Source organism: Neofelis nebulosa, chromosome 13 (genome assembly GCF_028018385.1).
Source record: "Neofelis nebulosa isolate mNeoNeb1 chromosome 13, mNeoNeb1.pri, whole genome shotgun sequence".
NCBI classification, from domain to species: Eukaryota; Metazoa; Chordata; class Mammalia; order Carnivora; family Felidae; genus Neofelis; species Neofelis nebulosa.
Genome location: NC_080794.1, coordinates 65,467,311 through 65,487,101, shown reverse-complemented (window position 1 = coordinate 65,487,101; position 19,791 = coordinate 65,467,311). Strand labels below are relative to the sequence as shown.

Here is a 19,791-nt window from a genome sequence, read left to right as displayed (position 1 = left end):
AGAAGGTTGCAAACAGGAATGGGAAACAAGAAAGGACCATTCCTACCCCAAGGGCAGCCCTTCTGTATACAGGTCTGATCTTAACAGGGCCACTTGAGGATTACTCTCTGCTTCCCTTAGAGACTACAGCCTAAATCCTGAAGTTTGTGGACAGGAAGCTCCTCTTAACATCTTAACTGCACTTCTTTCCTCCGTGTCCACGTCCCAGGTTTTCATTTTTTACTGTGGTCCCCTTCAATCCCAAACCATGGCTCTCCCGGATCCTGCCTCTGTTCCAGTCAATGTCCTAAAGCAAAGCGGCTGCAGAGCCAGAGGCAGCTCTGCTTGAAGAAAGAGAACCGTGCCGAGTAAGCAGAAAGTTTATCGAGAAAACTTGCTCCGTGAAACTTCAAACGCGAAAGCACGGCACCGATCTGACGTCTGAGCTCACTGGGAAGGTATCAAAAGAGACGTCCTCCTCCTCTCTTCACCAACACACCTCTCGAAACTTGCTCCCCCTCTTAACCTACGGGAGAGCCGGGGTTCCCAGAGCCGCCCCTACCCCGTGCAGTCTCCAGCCCTCTGAGCTCCGCCAGCCGCACTCCTCCAAAGCCCTCTCCTATGCTCCCCAGGCCCCGCCTCGCCTCCCCCAGCCCACTTCAGCCGCCCTCCGCCCCCGGCTTCCCCTCGCCCACTAATGACCCCCTACAGGCGCCCCCTCCTTTCACCACGTTTACAGTTCCCTCTCTCCTGTCGCCCCCCCCTCCTACACACACCCCCAACTCACTCTATTCTCCTAATCCTAGTTAACCCTTCATCCTCCCTCGTTAACCCTTCGCTACCCACTGGCTCCGTTAACCCCTTTGTCCCCATTCTCAACTTGAGCCTTAACTCCTTCCCTCGCAGCAGGACGCCCTCCTTCTAAGTGCTTTAACCATTCTTCTCCACCTCCTTCTCCCCAGCAAATGACTTCGCCCTCGGCGCTCTAACCCTTCCCATCCCGCCCCTGTCCTTCTCCCCGCGGCCCAGAGCATACCAGTACTTGACGATAGCGGTAACCTGGAGCGGGTTCGGCTGGTCAGGGTAAAGGCGGCGGCACTCTCCGTAGATGGCGTGCAGTCCCGGGGGGAAGAGAGAGGCGAAGGCCGGGGGCGCATTAGGGCCAGGGGCCGGGGGCGCGGTGGGGCCGGGGGCGCCGCTAGGCCGCAGCTCCGCCATCCGGGCGCGTAAGGGCTCTGGGGGGATCGGGGAGGGTGGACGAAAGGGAGAGCACTGACGCGCCAGCAGGCGGACTCCGTGGGTGCGACTCCCCGAGGCGATGGGGGCTGCAGCGAGGTCTAGGCTCCGCGCCTGCGCACCGCGCACAGTCTGCCCAGGCCGTCGCCGCCGCAGAGACGGCCAGAGGGTGCCTTGGGGGCCGCGGGGCGCTCAAAAGGGCGGGGCGTCGGAGCGCCCTATTCCGGCATCCATTGGCTAGTGTCTGTGCCAGTCACAGGTGGGGAAGGCGTGACTTGACAATAGGTCCCGCCTCTTTCTCCTTGCGTTGGGGCGTCCCAAGGCTCTTGGCCTCCCCCTAGTGTTAGGAGGAACCCAGGTTTAAATACAGATGTTGCGGCATCCTGAGGTGCTAGGGTCCCACGAAAGCAGTGGGAAGTGCGCCGCCAGAGTTTGTCACTATTCCAACATGATGCTAACAAGAATTTAAACATAAATCTGACAATAATGGATTGATTCATTCACTCCTTAGTGTGTCATTAGTTTTAACAGATTATAAATCTGAATGTTTCCTACCGTCTTTGAATGTCTTTCTGACATTCTTACTGACTGACACTAACACCGCCAAATTCAGGAGTCCTATGTTGAAATACTTATTTTGGACTCCCGTTAAAAGTGGCAAGAGTTAGTTAAACTAGGATCAATTTAAAAGACTTGGTAATTTTTTTTAAGTTTGAAAGAGAGAAAGAGAGAGAGAGGGTGAGAGAGCACGTGAGCAGGGTAGGGGCAGAGAGAGACAGAGGGAGAGAGAGAAGATCCCAAGCAGATTCCCAAGAGAATCTCCACTGACAGCGTGGAGTCCTATGCAGGGCTGGAACTCAGGAACGGTGAGATCAGTACCTGAGCCAAAATCCAGTCAGACGCTTAACCGCTTAACCAGGCGCACCAAGACTTGGTAATTTTTTTGATAAATGCTTTTAGTGATGACAATCTCTTCTTTGTTCTGTTTTATGCAGATGTATGCAGATTGCCTTGAGGAACACCAAAATTCGTTATCTACTATGGATCTGCTCTTTCCCATTACCTTTGACTTTCTGTAACTGGGAGAAGTTTTAAAAAGATTTTATTTTTTAAGTGATCTCTACACCCACCGTGGGGCTGGAACTTACAACCGCCAGATCAAGAGTCATATACCCCACCGATTGAGCCAGCCAGGCATCTCTGGGAGAATTTTTAGTTCCTAAGGCACCGGGTTGAGAATTATTTTCCTGTGTACAGTAAGGAATTCCAAGAGAAAGGAATAGAAAGAAGTCCTGATTACCAGTGCTATTGACTAAAGGTTCTAATTTGAAGGGGCGGGGGGAGGGAAGGGTGCCTAATCTGGAGAAAAATGCATTGGTGTCATTTGAAAGTAGTGACACAAAACTTCTCTTCACCTCCATTTTCTCATTCATCAATGTCAATTCTAATTCTCCATGAAAAATAGAGATATTAAAGCAGTTCCTGAAGCTATTAAATGAACGATGTTTTAATGAACAAAAGATCATCTGTACCCGTAGTTACAAATGCCAGTCTTCAGACCAATGTTAACCTGTTGCAAAGTCTACACCTACCCAGGAATAGATGCGAAAAGAAGCAAAAAATGTGCCGGTTTTTTCCAAAAAGCAAATTTTATAAAATGCATTTTCTTTTGTTCTTAGAGTATGTCCTCCTTCCCCGTGTGCGTGTATTAAATGTTCCTTTATTAGAATGTGATGCTGATAAATGTTTATTAATGTCTTATTGACCCAAATAAAAATACAGCAATTGTCCAGGAGAACTGGTGGCAGGAACTGACCTGGAAAATCTAAACATCCACGAATTACCGGCCAATTCAAACCCAACTACAGACAAGTACTCCAGAAGACTACATACTTCAGCATGCACTGCGAATCCCTTCAATGGAACTACAGATCCAAGCGTGCAATACAGTCATCAATCTGCGTCCCCGTCTATTCATGGAAGGAGACTACAAAGCCCAGGGTACTGTGCGTCGAAATGCGACGCCCTACTCAAACTGGGCGGGGCTCCAAAGGGGCCTGGCGAGTTAAACCCAGGGGTAAGGCATGCTGGGGGTTGTAGTTCTTCGGAGGCGAGGTCTGGCCGCTCCCTAGCCGCCTTGGACCGGCGGCTAGACTGCGCATGCGTGTCAGTGGCGTTAGCAGCAGACCCGGCTGGCAGTTCCTTCCTCGGAAGGAGATATTCTTCTGCCATGGAGTCCTACGATGTGATCGCCAACCAGCCTGTCGTGATCGACAACGTGAGTTGCATCTTTCCTATCTCTAAAGGGGTTTATGCTCTCTTCCCCAAAGGGATCGCTCCCGGGTTTCGGCCTGGGCCACCGGCTCTTTGTCACTGGCCCAGCCTGTCAGGCGGGTTCAACCGCCGCCACCTCCGTCCTCCCTTCACCCGTAGTCCATAGGCAGGGCGGCTGGCCAGCAACCATGGGATGGAGAAGTTTGGGATGGATAAAGGCAAAGGCTGTAGTCCGAGCCGGGTTCTTGGGCCCTTGGCTCGAGGGGCCTTAACCGCTCTGTGAGCGCCCGGCGTCCGCCCCGTCCCCTGTTTCCGATCATTCTATTGGTTGTTCTGGCTGTCCATCTTGGCCGATGACCCCGCCTCTGGGCCTTGCCGGATGAGGGCAGCCCTCCGCAGTGATTGGCTTGCGCCCCTGCCGTTCTTCCGGGCCGCCATAGTAGTTCCTCTCTGTAAGGGGCGGGCGGGTGCACGAGGGCTGTGGGGATTGGCTTCGGGAACTCACAGCGGAGGGGCCTGACGGGCTGGGGCCCGCCCCCGGGTGGGGAAGGGCTAAGTTTCCTTCGGTCCCCAGCAGGGCGGGTGGGTTGGCGGTGTGTATGGGTGGGGCTCGGGAATCTGGTGCCGGAAATGGCCAAAGGATTGCAGTTATTTCTGTGATAATAAATTACAACGTTAATAAAGATCCAGAAGAAAGAGTGACCAGGCAAGCAGGGAGATACTATCCTTTTCGGAATGTGGGAAAAAATTACTAGACATATTTGCCAGGTGCTCTAGCACGTACAGGGGGCTTTCACATACATTTGAATTGAAAAATTGGGTGCACAGTTAGGCAGGAAGTGTGATCCTCGTTTTACGAATGAAAAAAAAAACAAAAACCTGAAGCACGAAGAGGTGAAGTGAACCCAAGGTCGTACAGTGGAGGTGACCTAAAACCAGTGCTTTATCCGCTATTCCTCCTGCTAGTAGCCAACGTATATGCATCAATAGTGACAAACGGAAAGAAACTGAATCCTGCTTTTATTTTGGGCGGAGGGTGACTTTTGTAAAACAACTCAATTTCTACCTTCCACTCAAAGGCTTCGTATCGCTGAGATTGGTTGGTACCTTCTGTGCCCCTTGAGGCAAAACTGCCAGTTCTGTCCTAAGCTATCAGATTCATTCTGTTGATCCAGCCTTGAGACCTTAGGCATGTTACAAGGTGCTTTTGTTTGCATCATCTCCTTGAAGCGTCAGCTCTAGTAGGTGGATAGGAATTACTGTCCCCCCGTTTATGCAGAAAAGTGAACCTTAGAGGTTAAATAACAGTCAGTATTGAAGCCGCCTGTCTTAGAAGTTGAGCCAAGACTCAAACTGAGATCGATCGGGTTCCAAGTTCCTCACTTTTGGGGGGGGGGGGGGGGGCGGGGTCTCCCTCACTAGACTGTTAAATGCTTGGAGGAAAAGATGGTATTCCTTAATTTTTTTGTTACTCTCCCCTTCCCGCCCTCCTTCATACACACAGCATCTAGAGCCTATCACCACTATGTGCTCAATAAATGTTTTTTGTTGGATTGATGAGTGGGTGGATGAGTGACCAAATGTCACAGTAACAAAGACGCCCCTAAATAAAGATTTGAGGTGGGGAGAGAAACGTAGTCAGTTGCTGCAGCGGGCTGAGTAGGGGTCCTTGTTAATTGATTTTCAGAGAACACTATTTCTATCTTTAGCCAGTTTATGGGTACTTCATCTGCCTTTTTCTTAATTTTAAAAAGAAAAAAAATAGAAATTATCGATTTCCTGTTTCCATCAGCGATGCAGAAGGAGCAGTCTGTCCATCTTATTAGATCCTTTGATTCTGGAATTGTTGGGCAGGAGTTCCATCTCTAGCCATTTTCCTTAAAGTCAATTAAGCTAATGCTTTTTAGTTTCTCCTTTGTCTTTCTCCATAGTATATTTGAAATACATCAAAGCAGTGGTGCATGTTGAGTTTTAAGACTTAAAGAATTGATTTGTCTATTTTCTCTGGGAAAATATTTTTTTATTATGCCAATAATAATGCCAAAAATTGAAATAGGAGAAATTCTCTCACATTATTTTTTTTTTATGTTTATTTATTTTTGAGAGAGAGAGACAGAGTACGAATTGGGGAGGTGCAGGGAGAGAGAGGGAGACAAAGAATCAGAAGCAGGCTCTAGGCTTCAAGCTGTCAGCACAGAGCCCCACACAGGGCTTGAACCCACAAACTGTGAGATTGTGACCTGAGCTGAAGTCGGTTGCTCAACCAACTGAGCCATCCAGGTGCCCCTCTCCCACATTTTTAGATCTGGGGCCTCAGATAGTTCTTGCTGTTTGACATTTAGAGAGCTTTATTTTGTTTCAAAGTGAAATAAGGATAGGAAAAATAATTTGAAATATTTGAGCCAACTTTATATTATTATGAGAATGGTGTGTATCTAGCAGATTTAACTGCTCCATAGCTTAATACATTGCTACAATTTTATTTCTGGGCTACAGAGAGTATAATTAAAAGGAAAGGAGAGCAAAGAACAGGAGAAAGAGAGAAGAGGCTCATTATCATTTCATAGCCTTTCTCAGTCTTAAAATAATTGTTGACCACTTCTTTCTACCTATTCTGGCACCAAACCAATTCATCAGAATTTAATGAGGAAAATGGAAGGGGAGGTGTACATACATGTACTTTAATGACAACGATAAACTGATAGGTGTTTTTAAAAACTAAACACAAGTCATTCTTCCCAAAGGTATGTAATGGATAGTAATACAAAAGGAGGGCAGCTCCCAGGCCACATTTTGAGGACTTATTTTTCAGCTTTCTTCTTTTTATTATAGAAAATGTGAAACATAAACAAAAGGAGAGGAAGAGTATAACAAATATCCACATATTCACCTAGCTGTAACAGTTATCAACTTGTGGCTAATCTTTTTTAACTTATTCCCACCTACTTCCCACTCCCATACCTTTTTTTTTTTTTTTTTTTTTTTACTTTTTTTTAATTTATTTTTTAAGTAAGCTCTATGCGCATTGTGGGGCTTGAACTCACAACCCTGAGATCAGAAGTCACATGCTCTACCAACTGAGCCAGCCGGGTGCCCTCTCCCACACTCTTCTAAAGACATAATCAGTATACTACTATCAAACCTAATACAACTCATAATTCCTTAATAACATCAAATATTTTGTCAATGTTCAAATTTTACTGATGGACTCAATTTTATTATTATCTTTTTACAATTTGTCATCAGCTCTTGAGATGTACTGATTCACTTAAGTTTAAGAAACACTAGAATTAGCTGAGGAAATGAAGTCACTATATTTATTTTACACTGTCACTTGCAATGTGATATTGACCCCATTGGTTGTACAACAAGCAACAGCAAGAATCCATCCGTTTGTTGGAAAGGCTGAGAAGAGGTGACTTATAAAGATAGCTCACTGTTCAATTATGTGTATTTTGAGAGCCAAGGATGTGCTTCACACCAACCTAAACACTCTGAGGGTAAAAAAGAAACCAGGTATCATGTGGAGGGGGAATATATCATGAATTAGTTGCTGGCAATGCCTTGAATAGGAGTTTCAAACTCAGTGCTTGCAGAGGCCAAGCAGGCACACAAAAAGGGGGAGGAAGAGAGTACCTTTAAAGAAGTCTTGAGGAATCTGAAAGGTGCTTTGAGCATGTCTAACCAAAGGGCCGGCTGCTTTTCATTTCCAGCCAGTGGTCCCCATCCAGGAATGCAGGCCCAGTGTTGCCGGATTTTCTGATGTTTCAAGAGAAATCAGAAACACCAAATTTTATATGCAGTCTCTAATTTTTAACTGTTGGAAGTTAACGTAAAAGTAATTCGTGGTCTGCAGAGACGGAAAGTAGATTAGTGGTTGCCTAGGACTGGTTGGCAGGAGAGGGCAGGTAGGATGGAGAGAGTGACTGCTAATGGGTACAGGTTCTGGGATGATGAGGAAGTTCCAAAATAAGATTGTGGTGATGATTATACTACTCTGAATATACCACGAACCATTGAATTATATACCTTAAGTGGGTAAATTATACGGTAGCGAATTTTATTTCAATGAAATTGTTTTCCAAAAAGTACTTTGTGGGCCAAAATATATCTTTATGCCCAAATGAGCCACTAGTGCCCTAGAATCTGAGGCTCCACCTCTCAGCATCCTTTTCCCACTTGTAAAATGGAGACAACTAGCCTCTTTGCCAGCATGTCAAGAATAATCAGGAGTGCTTAGGCTAAAGGTTGCCCAAGCCCCAGGCCCATAGTTAGCAGATAACTGGGAGAGCCTTGCTGAGGGATTTGCTGTCTGTTTGCCTGCTTCAGAAAGAGAATGGTCATTGGTGACTGGCCGCAGACTTGAATCCTCAAAAATCAAATATTTATTATGGAACTGCTTTTTCAAGAAGCCTCTGCAAGGCGTTTGTTTACTTGGCTTTGCCGGAGTGAATAACAAAGAAAGTGGCAGCTCATTTGCCAGGTACATAGTTCTTAGTTAACAAATACTATTAAAGAAATTGACAGGGCCTTTTTTATAATCTTTGGTTTGAGCAGAATAGAAGCCGCTCAGCCGCCTCCTCCGTCCCACTCATTCTTTCCCCAACTGCTGGCCTAGCAGGCCAGCTCTTGGGACTGCAGGGACAAGCCGGGTCTGGCTCCACCTTGTGCATCATTCCCAATGCTGCCTCCACCTATCCAGCACCACCTCTGCCTGGGGCTTCTGGCATTCCAGCTGCTGGTTCAGGTTCCATATTTTAGGCTTCATCTGCCAATCGTTTGAGCTTGGATTTAATTTTAGGCAGCCAGCATCTATTTGAGTACCCTCAAATGCCAGATACTGCTGATATAGAAAGTCTCTGAGCTTGAGGACCTTGGGCTGAAAACAGGCAAAAATGGAAACCATAAATTCAAATAGAAGGCAGAAGGAAAGGGCGCCTGGGTGACTTAGTCGGCTAAGTGTCTAACTCTCGATTTTGGCTCAGGTCACCATCTCATGCATTCGTGAGATCAAGCCCCACATCTGGCTCCGCCCTGACAGCCCAGAGCCTACCTGGGACTCTCTCTCCCTCTCCCGCTGTCCCTCCGCCTCCCCCTCCCTGCCCCAGCGCGCTCCAGTACGCGTGCTCTCTCTCAAAATAAACCTTAAATAAAAATAAACATTAAAAAAAATAAATACAGCAGAAGGAAATGCAGACTACCTTGTGGTATTGTGGTACAGGTAATGGTGATTCTGTGAAATAATAGGAAGAGGATAATTAATTCCAACAGGAGTATTCTTCATGAGGAAGGCGATGATATTTGAACTGGGTCTTTATACTCTCTTGCTAGGAGGGCCAGAGAGGAAGAAACGAACCTAATATCTTCATTTGCCTTAATTTACTCAGACTCTAGTCTGATTTTGCTATTAAACTCACAATTAAATATCCAGGAAAATCGTCTCTTCAAAATATCTAGAGTCTGAAATGTAGGTCTCATCTTTACCTTTCTTGTTTTCAACCTCTGCCAGGAGGTCCAATTAGTCTGTTGGCATCACCACACCCAGGTGAAGGCAGTGAACAATTACTGGAAGCGTGAGCCAACAAGTGCCCGGAGTTCTGTACAGTGCTGTGCGCACTACCCATGCCACCGTCCCAGAGCCCGCAGGCTGCGGTACGATGGTTCTCCCTCCTTCCCAGTCTCTCAGCTCAGTTTACAGCTGCACCTTTTCCAGGCTCCTTGCTGTCCTGCCCAGGCCGATGAGTTTGCACATTGTCCCCTGTTTTTTCTGTTGGCAGAGGTTCCCGCTGTCTTAGAGAACTGGCATTCCCTATCCTTCAGCCACCTCATCCTCTCTGTTTTGCCAGAGTCAGGCACCAGAATGGCCTATCTACCCGCCCCCCCCCCCCCCCGCCCCCACTTCTCCTATAGAAGAGCAGGAATAAGAGACAGAGAGGGAACCAGGGATATTGCAGGAAAGCCTTTGGTGCAAAGATAACCTTGGCTATTTAGCATCTCCTGATGTGTTTACTGCTTGCTGCGTGGGTTTGGAAATACCGCTCTCTGCCCCAGGAGAAGTGGTTAACAGGCAGCAGGAAAAGGCTTGCCCCTACTACATGTGCAGCTGCAAACCGTGTTGGGGTAGAAGGGTGAGCATATTGGGTGTAGTGGTGCAAGAGTTAAGAAGGAAGAAGACAGGCTATATTTGCAAGCAGTAGCAAACCTCGACATCTGTCCTGCACAGAGTTGGTATCTGTATCTAGAGTCCCTGTTTACTTTGGTTGGGCCCCAGGAGGTACCAGAGATGGTGGTGGAGAAGTCACTCTCTTCCCCACCCGACTTACCAAGTATTGGAGCAGCAGGATTGTAATGTGGGGTCTCTTTGTAGCTGATGCTTTAGAACTTCCCTGCTCTTTACAATCAGGAGACCAGTGAGTAAAACAAAGCATAATAAAAAACAAAAAGCAACCACAATCCTCCAAGAAAGCGTAGAGGTTTGCCCCTGCAGTAAGAACCAGACAACATGTGCTCCGTCGGAGTCAGCTTCAAGCATGGCAGTGTTCCATGGTGGCGTCTGTCATAGAGACCCTGAAGGGCAAGGAGAGTTCAGGCTTGAGCTGGGAAAGTAGGTTAACAGCGTCATGGTGGTTTAACAGAGTCACGCGTTCTTCCCACCTTGGTTATGTTCCTGAACTTGGCTGCTCTGGTGCTTCTATGTACTTTTCTCTTCTCTCCTCAGGTTTTCTCTTTTTCTTCCCTGTGTTAATAGTATTTTTTTTATGTTTATTTTTGAGAGAGAGTGAGCATGCACATGGGGGAGGGGCAGAGAGAGAGGAGGACAGAGGCTCTGAAGCAGGCTCTGCACTGACAGCAGAGAAACTGATGTGGGGCTTGAACTCATGAACAGCAAGATCATGACCTGAGCCGAAGTTGGACTGAACCACCCAGGGGCCCCAATATTATTTTCAATTCCAGAAGTAAAGCATGTTCAATGTAGAAAAGTCAAAGAATACAAAAAAAAAAAAAAAAAAAAAATCAAATAATACTTTGAGTGTGCAGTGAAAGCTCTCCTCCTCGTCCCTAGTCCCACTTCCCTCCTGGTGACACGTGTTCCCTCTATAAATGCTCATACAGATGGATATACTATACGCAGATAGAAGGTCGTCTCTGTTAAATAAAAATGGAACCAGGGGTGCCTGGGTGGCTCAGTTGAGGGAATGACTCTTGATTTCGGCTCGGTCATGATCTCACAGTTTTGTGAGTTCGAGCCCAAATGTCAGGCTCTATGCTGACAGTGTGGGGCCCACTTAGGATTCTCTCTCTCTCTCTCTCTCTCTCTCTCTCTCTCTCTCAAACAAAAAAACTTTAAATAAATAAATAATAAAAAATGGAACCGTATTATACATATTGTATGATATATATCTCCTCTTGTTTTTGTCATACTTCTGACTTTTCTTTGTCTCTCCTCTCTCCTCAGGGATCCGGTGTGATTAAAGCTGGTTTTGCTGGTGATCAGATTCCCAAATATTGCTTTCCAAACTAGTAAGTAATTGTGTACCTTAGTCAGAAGCTTGAGAGGTATGTGTTGCCTGGCCGGCTCCGTTGGTGGAGCACGCGACCCTTTATCTCAGGGTTGTGGGTTCGAGCCCCACATTGGTATGGAAATTACTTAAAAAATAAATAAAATCCTTTAAAAAAAAAAAAAAGCAGCAGAAGCTTGGGAGGCTTGTCAGCTTTGTTATGGGGTCAGCCCTCTACCTTTTGGAGAGAAGGGATCTCTCGTTTGGGTCAGAAATTTGAAATAATATACAAAAAACTTAAAATAATACATGTTCATTGTAGAACTTGCAGGAAATGCAGAAAAGTAGAAAGAAGAAAATCAAAATCAACTGAAACCTCACTCCTCAGAGATAAACACAGTAGAACTGAGTCCGGCTCTTCCTGTCTAAGCATACACATCTGCACATCCTTCCTGTGTTATGTCATGAAAGGAAAAGTGACGGTCCCCCTGATCTCTTTTATAGTGTGGGCAGACCCAAACACGTTCGTGTCATGGCTGGAGCCCTGGAAGGTGACATCTTCATTGGCCCCAAAGCCGAGGTAATTCCCAGTCCTACTGTAGAAGCCTCAAGCCAACAGAGGACCTTCATTATTCCCAACATGGGCAGTGTCCCAGCAGTGGGACAGCCATGAGTAAAAGGAGCAATTTCCTCTTAAATTCCCCTTTGGTCCTCTCATCCTAGGTCTGATTGGTTCATTTCTCTCAGGAGCAGCCTCTGGTTTTGGAGAGGAAATATCTGGAAACCCACTTTGGGAAATAGAAACCAGTCTAGAAAATAGGGCTTTTGCTTTCCTTCTGTATTCTGTCACTACCTTGCTAATGATGAGATTAGCTAGCTTGGTTCTTGTTTTGGCAAAAGGGATTCAGGGGGATATCCTAGCTGGGATACCCTGGGGATGAGTTAATTAGCATAGTTTGGCAGAGCCCTGGGGCAGCCTCTGGATACAGAACAACAGAATCATTGTTGCCAGCCTGGGCTGCAAGTGCTGACGCCCAGAGGTGGGAGCCAGGAGATTGTGTCCTGGGATCAGGCAATGAGAAGGGTGCCTCCTGTCACTTGCCATAAGGGCACCCAGGGCCCAGGGAAATGCAGAAGCCCTCTGCTTTGCCAGCTAATCAGGCAGTGAGAACAGTTTACAGCATACAGTTTAGAGACTTGGCAAATGGGGGCCTGCCTTTAGCTCTGGCTGAGGACTGTGGGGTGGGAACTCCCTGTGCTGGAAGAGTGGGCCGCCTGGCTGAGAGACTGGCTGCTGCTGTAACTCCTGCTCTCTGCCCCCAGGAACACCGAGGGCTGCTGTCCATCCGCTACCCCATGGAGCACGGCATCGTCAAGGACTGGAACGATATGGAGCGCATCTGGCAATATGTCTATTCTAAGGACCAACTGCAGACTTTCTCAGAGGAGGTGAGGGTCCTATGAGCACGGCACCCATGCACAGTGTGAGAGCTGGACAGAGCCACTACCCCAAAGAGGAGGAGGAGGAGGAGGAGGAGGAGGAGGAGGAAGGGGAGGAGAAGGAGGAAGGGAGGATAACTGCCAGGAGGGTTTGAGTCTTACCGTGGCACCAGGCCATGTGCTCTTCAGACATGTTTGCATTCAATCTTGAATAGGACACCAGTCCTATGAAATACAGGTAGTATTATCTCCGTTTTACAAACAAGGGAACAGAAAAAACGTTCAGAGAAGCCAAGAGTCTTTCCAAGATCACCTAGGGAATAAAGTGGTAGAGCTAGGATTCAAACCCATGTCTTTCAGACTTCAGAGCTTATACTCTAACTTCTAAGGAAGAAACTCTCAGCTCAGGAAAACAAAGGAAGGTGTGTCCTAGACATCAGAATTTCCAGGGGAAGGAGATACAACGTCTTTCAAAAATATATTCAATATTTAAATGTAATTTTCTATTTAGAAAAAAATTTTATACTATTTTTTGTATCATAGTAATTCCAAATTTAGAGTTTAGCAAAATCTTCTGGACAATTGGAGACTTACAGTAAATACAGAGGCCTATGTAAGAAACTTGGAGGATAGGGAGGGGAGGAAGGAGGCAGAGGCAAGGACGGAATGAGACTTCAGAGTGAGCGTGAATTTGGAAGGCTGACAAACTGGCTCACGCTGGGGTAGATGGCAGGTCCAGCTTGCCTGTTTTTGGAGGGAGGCTCACAAAGTTCCCCTCGGTTCTCTAGCATACCACACAGGGGCCTCCTGCCCGGGTGCTAATGAGAGGTAGAGATCTCACTTGGCCCTGATTGCCCTCTGGGCATCTTTCACCAGCACCCTGTGCTCCTGACGGAGGCACCTTTAAACCCACGGAAAAACCGCGAACGAGCTGCTGAAGTTTTCTTCGAGACCTTCAATGTTCCAGCCCTTTTCATCTCCATGCAAGCTGTGCTCAGCCTGTGAGTAGCAAGCAGCCTGGCCCCTTGCGGGCAGAATGGAGGCTGCCTCTCCTTTGGGTAGGAAAGGGGGTATGGAGATCTTCTCCCAGTCTCGCTTCTCTTATTCTCTCAGTGGTTTGGTGCCCAAGGCTCTCTGCTGTGCCTGCTGGGAAGGCCACACGCTGCTACAGCTCTTCTTAAAGGCCCCTGTAACTTATTGAGATATTTATCCAGTGCCTGTTTATGCCAGACGCTGTGCCAGGCTGGTGACAGAGTCGTGATGAAAACACCACCATGGTCTCCGTCTTCATACGCCTGTCATGCCTGTCCTGCGCCCAGCCTGCCTCACACTAGGGTTAGATCTAAGGCCAAGATTATACACTGGTGAGCTGCAGATAGGATGTGTTTGACCCTAGTGAGCCAGCATTTTAAGTTTACTTATTTATTTTGAGAGAGAGAGTGCATACATGCGAGCGAGGGAAGGGTAGAAAGAGAGTGGGGAAGAGAGAATCCCAAGCAGGTTCCACGCCCAGCGTAGAGCCCAAAGGAGGGCTTGATTTCACGAACCATGAGATCATGACCTGAGCCGAAATCAAGAGTCAGACGCTTCACTAATTGAGCCACCCAGGCACCCAAGCCAGCATTTTAAAATTGGGAGATTTCCAGGGCACCTGGCTCGCTCAGTCAATAGAACATGAAACTCTTGATCTCAGAGTCATGAGTTTAAGCCCTACATTGGGCATGCAGCCTACTTTAAAAAAAGGAGGAGGAGTGGATTTCCTATCAAAATACTAATTTCTTGGGGCACCTGGGTGGCTCAGTCGGTTGAGCGGCCGGCTTCAGCTCAGGTCATGATCTCATGGTCCGTGAGTTCGAGCCCCGCGTCGGGCTCTGTGCTGACAGCTCAGAGCCTGGAGCCTGTTTCAGATTCTGTGTCTCCCTCTCTCTGACCCTCCCCTTTTCATGCTCTGTCTCTCTCTGTCTGAAAAATAAATAAATGTTAAAAAAAAATTAAAAAAAAAAAATACTAATTTCTGGAAAGATCTGGCAATACTGGGCATGTATTCCTATAGGACAAAAGTCAGCTAGAGCTGAAATAGCCACTGCCATGTTAGGTAGTTTGCAAGTTTGACTTCACCGCAGCCTGCTCTATTCCCTGCTGTCCTCCCAGCACGAGGCAGCGTCAGTTGCTACTTATCAAACATCATGGGTTTTTTCCCTTTGGATCACAGAAATATATGTCTGTACCTTTGTCTTTACCAAAAGAGGAAAAACAAAACAAAACAAAACAAAAACAAACAACTACGGACCTAGGAGGCCATGTGGGAAAAAAGCAAGTGTTTTGTGGAAGTGAAAATATTCTTATTTTCCTTTCCTACCTGGCCCCTGTAGGCATTCGAGTTTTTTCTTCTTGTCTGGGAAGTAAAAACTGCCCCTGGGCTGGGACCCTGAAGCAGTTGAAGGCTAGGCTGTCTCCTGAGATTGGAAGGCCTCTTCTTCCAGAACAGGGGAGGGGCTGGGAGAGGCTGGGCTCCTTTCATTCAGGTTTTTCAGGCTTGCTTATGCTTGGACTTAGTACTGTGGCCAGTCTAAGGCCCCTAGAGAAAGGCAGGCTGCAGCTTAGCTTAGCTGACTTTGAATTCTAAAAAAAAGCGAGTGTTTTGCCATAGTAAAGAGGCAGGGGTTAGTGACGATTTGTTCCCTGTGCTGCAGTTATGCCACAGGCAGGACCACAGGTGTGGTGCTGGATTCTGGGGATGGCGTCACACATGCTGTACCCATTTATGAGGGCTTTGCCATGCCCCACTCAATCATGCGCATCGACATTGCTGGCCGAGATGTCTCTCGCTTCCTTCGCCTCTACCTGCGGAAGGAGGGCTATGATTTCCACTCATCTTCTGAGTTTGAGATTGTCAAGGCCATAAAAGAAGTGAGTGCTGCCCCATGGGCCCAGGGATGGGATGGAGAATGGAAACAGGGCAGCCGGGACCTCTGTGACCTGGAGTGAAAAGAGGCCAAGCCCCTGTCTGGGGCGGGGGGCGGGGGGGGGTCCCTAGTCAGGTTCTGTTCTCCCCAGCCAGGCCTCCTGGCTATCCTGTGATCCCAGCTAGGCCCCCCTCACACTGATGGTCACTGTCCCCAAGTGCTGCCATCTTGTGGGAAAAAGGGAGGTGCTGCTCTTTCTTAAGCTGGTGATGGGTGTACCAATGTTCATTATGTTTTTATACCTTATGTCCAAATCAGGTATGTTCTTTTACATCTTTGAAGAAATCACAATACAGTTTTCTTTTTAAGTAAACCAGATCCTTCTGCCACCCACGGCTCTAGGGAAACCTCTGATCTGGGTAGACAGGCCCCAGAACCATGAGTAGCAGAAGGAAGAAGAAGCCTAAGTCTAGATTAAAATTGGGTTGTGGTCTCAGACCCGGCTCCAGAGAGCCAGTTTCCACGCCTGCCCACAAGGAAGGTGGAGCAGGTAGGAACTCCTGTCCGAAGTGCCACCCAGTGTAGGCCGACAGGCCACCCTGCCCTGGCTCCAGAACAGCAGCTCTGTGGACCTTTAGCGCAATCACTGTGGAGAGACTGATATCTGCGGGAGTGCATCTGGCAGCCCTGGGGCTTTGACCAGGTGGGCCTAAGTTTCATGCCTGCCTGACTCCTGCTCGGTTCTGCAGAGAGCCTGCTACCTGTCCATAAACCCGCAGAAGGATGAGACACTAGAGACGGAGAAGGCTCAGTACTACCTGCCCGACGGCAGCACCATTGAGGTAGGCGTGGATCTCCCTTCTTCAGTCGTCCCAGGCTGTCAGAAGCTCTGAGCCCAAATAACTCCCCAGGGGGAGGCTGGAGTCAGATGCACCAGCCCTTTTACACCCTCTGCCTGGAGCACCGGAGCTCTGGAGCAGCACTGTCTCCCGCGGAGCGAGGCGTCAGGAACTTTGCTTCTCCCGTGTAGAGGAGAGGAAGCATCAGGGGCATTTGCCTAGGTCAGGAAGGGGTTCGGAAGAGGGTGGTTCGTGTTCTCCGTAATCACTTGGGCACAGTATAGTGTGAGCTGCCTCTTCTATTTTCACTCCCAAAGGGACCTCAGCCCTGGTCCCAGCCTCTGAATTTGCTCTCCACCCTACAGATTGGTCCTTCCCGATTCCGGGCACCTGAGCTGCTGTTCAGGCCAGACCTGATTGGAGAGGAGAGTGAGGGCATCCACGAGGTGCTGGTGTTTGCCATCCAGAAGTCGGACATGGACTTGCGGCGCACGCTCTTCTCTAACATCGTCCTCTCGGGAGGCTCCACCCTGTTCAAAGGTTGGTCTTTGCTCTCGGCCCATCTCCAGGAAGTTTCCAGATCTTGCTGGGCCCAGACGCCCAGAGGATTGACATGAGATTCTCCTGTCTTGCCCATTCAGGTTTTGGTGACAGGCTACTGAGTGAAGTGAAGAAACTGGCTCCGAAAGACGTGAAGATCAGGGTAGGAGCATGGTGGGGGCTGGCGCTGGGGCTGCGTGGAACCGGGGCTCCCCTCCAAGGCTACACAGTTCCCAGATTCCACATTGACCTTGAGGTCTGCCAGCAGGAAGAACCCATTTTCCCTCTCCTTCCCCACAAAAGGGGGCAGTTCTGAGACCCTGATGTGGCAGGGTGTTAGGCTAAGGGCCCACGTGTGGTCTGTCAGAGAAACTGTAGCATTGGCAGGCTGACTCTTGCCACTCTCGTGACACAGTCCGACATCTTGGTGCCTGTTGAGGGGAGCGAAATGTTGGAGTGTAGTTCCTGCCATGGAGTCTGCTTCCCATCAGCCCCCAGCAAAGCTGGATCTTGGCCCCTGTTAGCACCAGCTTTCCTGGGAGCTGTAGATACTTAGCGCTGCTGGAAATCTGCTTCTCCAGATGAGTGTCAGGTTGGCCACAATACCCCCCAGAGAGCCCACTGGGTCCAGCAGGGACATAAGTGAAAGCCTGTTGTGTGAGACAACACATCCACTGCCATGGGCAGTGGAATGGGCCGTAAGGATGAGCGTTGGGCAGAAAAAGGACAAGGAGGTTGAAAGTCTCAGATTCCTCTTTCCACCCACCTTTTCAGATATCTGCACCTCAAGAGAGACTGTATTCCACATGGATTGGGTGAGTAGTTCTCCTAGGGAATAAGAGTGTGACAGGAAGTGAGGGCATCATTACCACTCACCACCCCATCCCTTGAAAGCAGAGCCTCATCTGCTTTGGCCCCACGGGGACTGGCTGGCTCCATGAACACTTCCTCCCTCTCACAACATTCCTTGGGATTCCCTCCACTCCAGGGGCTCCATCCTTGCCTCCCTGGACACCTTTAAGAAGATGTGGGTCTCCAAGAAGGAATATGAAGAAGACGGTGCCCGATCTATCCACAGGAAAACCTTCTAATGTTGGGACATCATCTTCATCTCTCTCTGAAGTTAACTCCACTTTAAAACTCGCTTTCTTGAGTCGGAGTGTTTGCGAGGAACTGCCTGTGTGTGTGAGTGTGTGTGTGAGTGCGTGGATACGAGTGTGTGCGCATATGCGAGTGCCGTGTGGCCCAGGGATCCCAGGGCCCAGAAAGGACGATGAACTACCCATGATGGTGATGGCCTGAGGCCTGGGGTTGACCACTAACTGGCCCCCAACAGGGAAGAGTGCTGGCAGAGGGCCACTTCGTCAGCTGGGCCTTTGGCTGGCTGTGTGGGACTATGTTTACTACCATAGGGAGACAGAGAAGGTAAATCCCGGGAGACCTTGCTGCTGCCCATCCCAGGCTGGGCTAGCCCCACCCCATCCCACCCCCAGGGTGCCCTGAGGCCCAAGGCAGCCGCTGCCTCCCTTGCTGGGCCTTCTGCTCTTGATGCCAATCAATCATGGACTGAGGACTGGGGCCAGGGTTGAGTTCTGTCTGGTTTTGTTGCAATTTGGGTTCGGGAGTCTGGAAAAGCACTCCAGGAGCTGTTACTGAGACTCTGGGGTCAGGAGACGGCAGGGTCCCCTCAACCTCACCTGGGGACCAGTACCGTGCTGGGCAAAGAGGCAGGAGTAGTGCTACTTCTGATTGGTGGCAGAGCGAACACCCCAACCCTTAGCCCCTGTCCAGGGGGGTCTCGGGAGAGTTTTGGGAGCCTGTCAGCCCCAGGCCCTGTTACTTGCTTTTCATCCATCCTTGGGCAATGCCATCTTCAGTTTTATTTATTGAAGTGTTTGTTCAGTATGGGACTGGAGAGAGGGAGCTCATCGCCTCCTGCCCACCAGTCACCCTGTTCACACTAATGTTTACAGCACCTCAGTTTAGCATAGCGTCCAGGGCCCCGCCATTCCCTGCTAATGGTGAACCGACAAGTATCCATAGGCCTCGGGCCTATTTAGGATCAGAGGCTACATTCAAAGTCACTACCGCCAGCCTCTTTTTTCCTCTTCCTTTTGCTCACTGCCCTGGAATCAACAGGCTGGTTGCCGGTTAGATTTTCTGAAACAGGAGGTAGAATTGCTCTTTGGCAGAGGCCTCTAGCAGAGGAGGGGTACTGGGGATCCAGCGCTCTTAGGACTAGAGAAAGAGCTGCAATTAACCAGGTTGCCTTTTCCTACTCTAGCTGACCCGGGGGGGGGGGGGGGGTAGGCTGTAGAGGAGAGAAGGCCCCCCACTGGGCTGATTTGTGCCATTCGTAATTTTGGACTTGTCTAGTTAAGGAGGGAGGGGGCCAGACCAGAGTGCCAGGAACTAATGGGCCTAGGCTCATCTCCTCTCCAGTGGGGCCCGGTGCCTACCCTGGACTGGGCTGGCCTAGCAGTGTCCAAAAAGGCTCCTCAGCCCAGATGTGCAAAGCTGGGGCTAGCAGATCTTCACCGGCACCCTCACCTGTGACACCGAGACCCGCCCCAGTCCCAGATTCCAGGCAGCACTCCCCCCATGCCGTCCAACGACCAAAGGCCCTGCCAGGTATGGGCCACAGCAGCAGGTGTGTGTGAAAGCGATGTGGCGACCCGCAGACTGCAGTGTGCTTAACCAGCTCACCTCCCTTCTCTTAGCCCAAGCCTGTCCCTTGCACAAACCACATTGCCTGGTGGGGCCCAGTGTACTTAAATAAAGTCGTTCCAATAGACCCGGCAGCTGGGCCTCTGTCTCTTGGTGCTGGGTGGGAAGAGAGGAGCTGCAGGCCCTGAATCTGAGGCAGTGATTGGGCCTCATCTGTCCTCTAGAGGGCACTCTTGTACCAGCAAGGCTTATCTAGCTCTCAGCCCAAGTCCCGGCCTGTCAAGTGGATACAGAGAAGATGGTGTTCATGCCAAAAACCCAGGAACTGAGGGTCCCAGCCCTGCACATACACAAAAACCCATGAGTGAGACCACCTCGAATGAGGGGAGCAGCTATTGACATCCCTGAAGT

At 49.1% G+C, this 19,791-nt stretch overlaps 2 protein-coding genes across 7 annotated transcripts in view; one reads left to right on the top strand and one right to left on the bottom strand.

Moving 5' to 3' along the window:
• The window catches only part of SUFU (SUFU negative regulator of hedgehog signaling), a 126,948-nt gene extending 125,542 nt beyond the window's left edge, over positions 1–1,406 (bottom strand). For 3 of the 6 annotated variants that reach the window (XM_058697612.1, XM_058697616.1, XM_058697613.1), the window contains exon 1: positions 1,016–1,406. In XM_058697612.1, the coding sequence (XP_058553595.1) occupies positions 1,016–1,197 (182 nt within the window). In that variant the 5' untranslated portion in view covers positions 1,198–1,406. The remainder of the gene's footprint in view (positions 1–1,015) is intronic. The other 3 variants (XM_058697614.1, XM_058697617.1, XM_058697615.1) reach the window with 2 other exon arrangements.
• A 1,927-nt stretch (positions 1,407–3,333) lies between these two features.
• Positions 3,334–19,507, top strand: ACTR1A (actin related protein 1A). The gene is made up of 11 exons (XM_058697610.1): positions 3,334–3,493; positions 10,946–11,010; positions 11,493–11,568; positions 12,312–12,437; positions 13,305–13,429; positions 15,122–15,338; positions 16,084–16,176; positions 16,539–16,713; positions 16,815–16,876; positions 17,488–17,528; positions 17,702–19,507. The coding sequence occupies exons 1-11, from the start codon at positions 3,446–3,448 to the stop codon at positions 17,802–17,804; spliced, it is 1,131 nt and encodes a 376-aa protein (XP_058553593.1). The 5' UTR covers positions 3,334–3,445; the 3' UTR covers positions 17,805–19,507.
• Positions 19,508–19,791: the final 284 nt, after the last annotated feature.

What these genes read in the sequence shown, in the direction of transcription:
- ACTR1A (XM_058697610.1), top strand. Translation starts at nt 3,446, where the DNA reads ATGGAGTCCTACGATGTGATCGCCAACCAGCCTGTCGTGATCGACAAC. An exon ending in AAATATTGCTTTCCAAACTA is followed by an intron (nt 11,011 to 11,492) that starts GTAAGTAATTGT and finishes TCTCTTTTATAG; the next exon opens with TGTGGGCAGACCCAAACACG. An exon ending in ATGCAAGCTGTGCTCAGCCT is followed by an intron (nt 13,430 to 15,121) that starts GTGAGTAGCAAG and finishes CCTGTGCTGCAG; the next exon opens with TTATGCCACAGGCAGGACCA.